General features: G+C 53.1%; 1 protein-coding gene across 1 annotated transcript; it reads left to right on the top strand.

Moving 5' to 3' along the window:
* Positions 1 to 3,158: 3,158 nt before the first annotated feature.
* Ppm1n (protein phosphatase, Mg2+/Mn2+ dependent 1N (putative)) lies at positions 3,159 to 5,430 on the top strand. Its single transcript, XM_038340953.2, has 5 exons — positions 3,159 to 4,076; positions 4,758 to 4,875; positions 4,948 to 5,053; positions 5,130 to 5,190; positions 5,359 to 5,430. The coding sequence occupies exons 1-5, from the start codon at positions 3,159 to 3,161 to the stop codon at positions 5,428 to 5,430; spliced, it is 1,275 nt and encodes a 424-aa protein (XP_038196881.2).

Below are 5,430 nucleotides of genomic sequence, written 5' to 3'. Positions count from 1 at the left end.
GGCCCCCCTCGGGCCTGCATCGGGACCCCCGCCCACTCCGGCCGCGCCGCCCTGGGCCTGGGGCCACGGGCGCTCATCTCCGCCGCGTCCACGACGCCGCCGCCATCCTCCTCGGCTGCTTCAGCAGCCGCCGCCGCCGCCGCCGCCACCACCGCCGCCGCCCTCTGCTAAGGCGCGGGAGGGCGGGGCCGTGGAAAAGCAGGCACTGCTGCAGCGCGGGGCTCGGGGGCGGGGCCAGGAGCTAAGGGGCGTGGCTTGAGGACATAGAGGGCGGAGCCACTGTTCTGAAGGGTGGGGTCTCGATCTCGAGGGCGCGGCCTTTAGAGGAGTGGGGCGGGGCTTGAGTGGAATATGGCTTTGGAGTGAATGTCCAGAAGCACATAGGTTGGGGGCTTTGAGAGATGGTGGAAGATGATGTTCTGGGGTAGAATCCGAGCCAAGACTTGCAGATGGCGTGGAAAAAGAGGGCGGAAAAAAGGTACTCAAACTTAAAACTTTGTTTTACACTTATTTGTGTGTGGGGATGGGTGTGTGTGTGCCATGGAGCATGTATGCGGTCAGTCTCCTCCACTCACACGTAAGTTCCCAGGAAGCTTATTCTCCCAGTCTTCAAAGAAGGAGCCTGGCCGGGCGGTGGTGGCGCACGCCTTTAATCCCAGCACTCGGGAGGCAGAGGCAGGCGGATCTCTGTGAGTTCGAGGCCAGCCTGGTCTACAAGAGCTAGGTCCAGGACAGGCTCTAAAAAAAAAAAAAAAAAAAGCTGCAGAGAAACCCTGTCTTGAAAAACCAAAAAAAAAAAAAAAAAAAGAAGGAGCCTGGGGAAGTTTCAGTTCATCCTCTCACATCCTCTCAACAATCATCTACAGGGCACTTGTCATGAGACAGGTGCTAGGTCTCAGAGGGATATGCTGTAAACAAATTAGACAAAACTCCTACTTTGACTATTACTTAGCCAACCCCTCTTCTGGGCAGCTTCAGCCAGCGCCAGGCCCTGGGGTACCTTCCTTCTGCCATGTGGATTTCAGGAATTGAATTTAATAGATGGGGTCTGAGCTAGAGATGTGGTCTGGAGAGAATAGAAAGGACCCATGAGAGGAAGGTTATGTCGGTAAACTGATCACACGTGGGAGTCGGACAGCTTTGTTTTGTTTTCTTTGTTTGTTTTTTTAAGTGTTTTTTTTTTAAAGACAGGGATTCTTTGTGTAACCTTGGCTGTCCTGGAACTCACTCTGTAGACCAGGCTGGCCTTGAACTCACAGAAATCTACCTGCCTCTGCCTCCCCAGTGCTGTGATTATAGGCATGTGCCACCACTTCCCAGTATTTTTTTAAAGGAATTATTACGACAGGATTTTTTTTGTTTTATTTTGTTTCGATTTGCCTTTCATTGTTGTTTTTTTTTTGTGGGGGAGGACAAGGCCTTCTGAAGCCTACAAAGGCCTTGAATTCCTGATCCTCCTGCCTCTACCTCCCAAGTGCTGGGATTACAAGCCTCTTGGCTGGGAGGCCACCTTTGACTAGCCAGTACCCTGAAGGCAAAAGCAGGGATAATCAAGAGTTCAAGGCCAGCCTCAGCTACTACGTGAAGTTTGAGTCCAGCCTGGGCTACATGAGTACTGTTAGTATTCAGGCATCTGTACTAGCCTGCCCTTGGGGTCCTGACAGGATACGTTCTCAGCTGCAGCCTTTAAGAGCGCATTTGCTACTTTTCCTTATAAAAGGTGGACCTTGCCCACCTCCCATCTCTTTCTCTTTCTCTCTCCCTTATGCCACTATTGTCCTCAGGGCCCGGTCTCTGCCACCGTACCTCATTCTCTTCCCCCTTCTCTCTCCTCTTCAAATAAACCTCCTATGTGAGCCTTGTTGTATGGCGCGACTTCTCTTCACGGCGTTTTTAAATTACAACAAGAACTTATCTCAAGAACAAGATAAAATGGTTTGGGAGCTGGCACGTGGGCCACTAAAGTGGTTGGTGCTTATGCTTAGGCAATCTACGGTCTGAATGGGATCTTTATGTTGAGGGCAAGGGTTCTAGAGTTCACTTCTCAGCCACACACCTTCCTTTTTTCTGTCATTCAGCTTCCTGTTTTCTAAGTTGGTCACATAAAAGCCAGGCATGGGAGTCGAGAGTTAGCTGGGTAGTTAAGAGCCCAAGTTCAGTATTGGCGAGATGGCTCAGGGGTTAATAACACTGGCTGCTCTTCCAGAGGTCCTGAGTTCAATTCCCAGCAACCACATGGTGGTTCACAACCATCTATACGAGATCTGGTGCCCTCTTCTGGTGTGCAGACATACACGCAGACAGAACACTAAATACATAATAAATAAATAAATAAATCTTAACAACAAAAAAAAAAGAATCCAAATTCAATTCCCAGCACCCACATGGCAGCTCACAACAGTTATGCAAATCAAGAACTCAAGTCCTAGCCTAGAGGATCTGACACCCTTTTCTGACGCCCTCCAAGCATACATATGGTACATACATGTATGTAAGACACCCATACACATAAAATAAATGAATCAAAAGATAAATTACAAGAAAAAAAGCCACGTGTGGTGGGAGCACAGGCCTTTTATCTGAGCCTTCAGATAAAAGGCAGAGGCAGGCAGACCTGCACGTTTGAGAGCCTCATATATGAAGCGATTTTCCAAGCCAGCTGTGGCTACATAGTAAGACCCTGTCTCAAAACCTGATAATAATAAGTCATGTAAAATAGTGTATGTGGCCTGTGATAGGGCTCAGGGGTAAAGTGATTGCTGCCAAGCCTGATGACTTGAGTTCGATCCCCAGGATCAACAAGGTGGAACCGACTCTCACAAGTTGCCCTCTGACCTCCACACACATTAAATGAGTGTGATAAATTTTCAAATAATGTGTTACACCTGGAAGCAGAATGCAAATAATTTGCTCTTATCGTCCCACTCCCAACCCAGCGCTTGACCTAGGCATAAGCCCGTGTTTTTGAAAGTATGAGAAAGAAGAAACACATGAATGCACCTCTTAGTGAGCCGACTTCAGGCCAGGTCAAGGGATAGGAAAGAGATTTACTTGGTTTAAAGAAGAGCGATTAGGGGAAGCGGGGCAGGGGGAGGGGAGACCGGACACTGGACAAAGGCGGTGAGGGGATGAAACCTTCCTGACTCCGCGGCAGGAGAATGGCGGCCTTTGCCCGCCTACTGGAGCGTCTCGGGTGGCTCGCTCGAGCTCAAGAGGCAGCAGAGCAGGAGGCAGAGGTGGAACACAAGGTCCCCGGCGAGCCTGGGGGTCTCCTGGAGTCGCCTCGATGCTCGCAGAGGCTACACGGGGGTGCGGCGGCTGCACCCGGCCTGCGCTTCGGGGCGAGTGCGCTGCAGGGCTGGCGCGCGCGCATGGAGGACGCGCACTGCGCTCGGCTGGCTTTGCCCGGGATGCCGTCGGGTTGGGCTTTTTTCGCAGTCCTGGATGGCCACGGGGGAGCGCGGGCTGCACGCTTCGGAGCGCGCCACCTCCCAGGTCACGTGCTGGAGGAGCTGGGTCCCGCGCCCCGGGAGCCGGAGGACGTGCGCCAGGCTCTGCGTAGCGCCTTCCTCCGCGCAGATGCGCATCTGCGAGCGCTCTGGCCCCTCAGCGACCCCGGCGGCTCGACGGCAGTGGTGCTGCTCGTGTCCCCGCGCTTTCTCTACCTGGCGCATTGTGGGGACTCGCGCGCTCTGCTGAGCCGATCGGGCTCTATGGCTTTCTGTACCGAGGACCACCGTCCTCACCGGCCTCGGGAACGCGAGCGTATCCATGACGCTGGTGGCACCGTTCGTCGCCGGCGCGTTGAGGGCTCCCTGGCCGTGTCCCGAGCCCTAGGCGACTTCGCCTTCAAACAGGCACCCGGGAGGCCTCCTGAGCTGCAGCTCGTGTCCGCTGAGCCAGAGGTGGCTGCGCTGGCACGCCAGGCCGAGGACGAGTTCGTGCTCCTGGCCTCCGATGGCGTGTGGGACGCCCTGTCTGGTGCGGACCTGGTGGGGCTGGTGGCGTCGCGCCTCCGTCTGGGCTTGGCGCCAGAGCAACTCTGTGCTCAGCTGTTGGACACATGCCTATTCAAGGTCCTGGGGCCACTGCATGTGGGGAGGGGGGTCTTCTATAAGGGGCCGAGCTAGAGGGTGTATTAAGTGGCTTGGGATCCAGAGCAAGGATGCTTCGAACCCGTGATGGAGCATAGTATATAAGCACAGATAGCTAAGTGGGAGGGATTTAGGAGAAGGGGCGTGGCCTCTAAGAATAGAGTCCAAGCTAGGATTTCTGGCCCTCTTGAGATGTGTCCGAAATAGGAAGATCCCCTTAAATAGGACGGATTTAAAAGACTTTGGACTGGCTTTTTTAAAAATTTAATTGCACTACATTTTACTGTATTCTGTGTGCGTGTTCATACAACATCACATGTGTGTAGGTCAAAGAACTTCTTGTATTAGTCAGTTCTCTGCTTCCATCATATGGGTCCTGGAGATCAAACTCAGGTTATCAGGCTTGGTGGCAAGCGTCTTTTCCCACTGACATCTTGCTGGTTCGTGGCTGCTTTCTTTAATAAAGCATGGTGGCTACGACCTGTAATGAGAATGGTCCAAGAGATGGGTCTGAATGGAAGAGAGAGCTCGGATGAAACAGTAAGATTGGCTAGGGGGACTCCCAACACCAGGATTGCCGGGAAAGCCATGCTCTCAAAGGTGTGGAACCCTGGGAAGGTTTTTGACTCTCCCACCAGGCTTCTCTTTCTTCACCTTATCCAGGGAAGTTTGGATAACATGACTTGCATGGTGGTCTGCTTCCCAGGGGCCCCCAGGCCTTGTGAGGAGGCTATCAGAAGGGAGATGGCTTTGGACGCAGCCCTGAGCCACAAAGTTGCCGGTGAGCAGTCTTCAAATGGCCAGTGGGAGGGGCGGTTGGCAAGTATGGGATCTCTACTCACCTCCTCCTCAGAGCTATATTCCTCTGCTCAGGAACCCCCATGCCTGAACACGGTTTTCAGGACCCTGGCATCAGAGGATATCCCAGGCTTGCCTCCCGGAGGAGGGCTCCATAGCAAGTGAGTTGGAGTGAGGTGGGATGAGGCAGGGTGGCAGGGCCAGATCTCCTCTTCAGGACTTCCCTATGCTCTCTAGGGTCACTGTCATTGCCGAAGCTTACTCCAAACTCCGTCAGACCCCAGAGGAATGTCAAGAGGTAAGGCTCTGTCTCTTTGGGTCCCTCCTCAACCTGCGCTACCACCTACCTGCCGGCCACACCCCTGCCACTCTGGCAAGGACCCTAGTCTAGACCTGTGCTGTTGTTTTAATATTTTTTATAATATTATTGGGGGGTGTATATGTGGGCGTGCATGCCATGTTGCAGTTGTGGAGACCTAAGAACTACCCACTGGAGTCAGTGCTCTCCTTCTCCCATGTGGATCATGTGGATCATTAG

Source organism: Arvicola amphibius, chromosome 8, assembly GCF_903992535.2.
Source record: "Arvicola amphibius chromosome 8, mArvAmp1.2, whole genome shotgun sequence".
In the NCBI taxonomy this organism is placed as follows: domain Eukaryota; kingdom Metazoa; phylum Chordata; class Mammalia; order Rodentia; family Cricetidae; genus Arvicola; species Arvicola amphibius.
The sequence above is the reverse complement of the archived record's forward strand: the minus strand, read 5'-3'. Positions and strand labels throughout refer to the sequence as shown.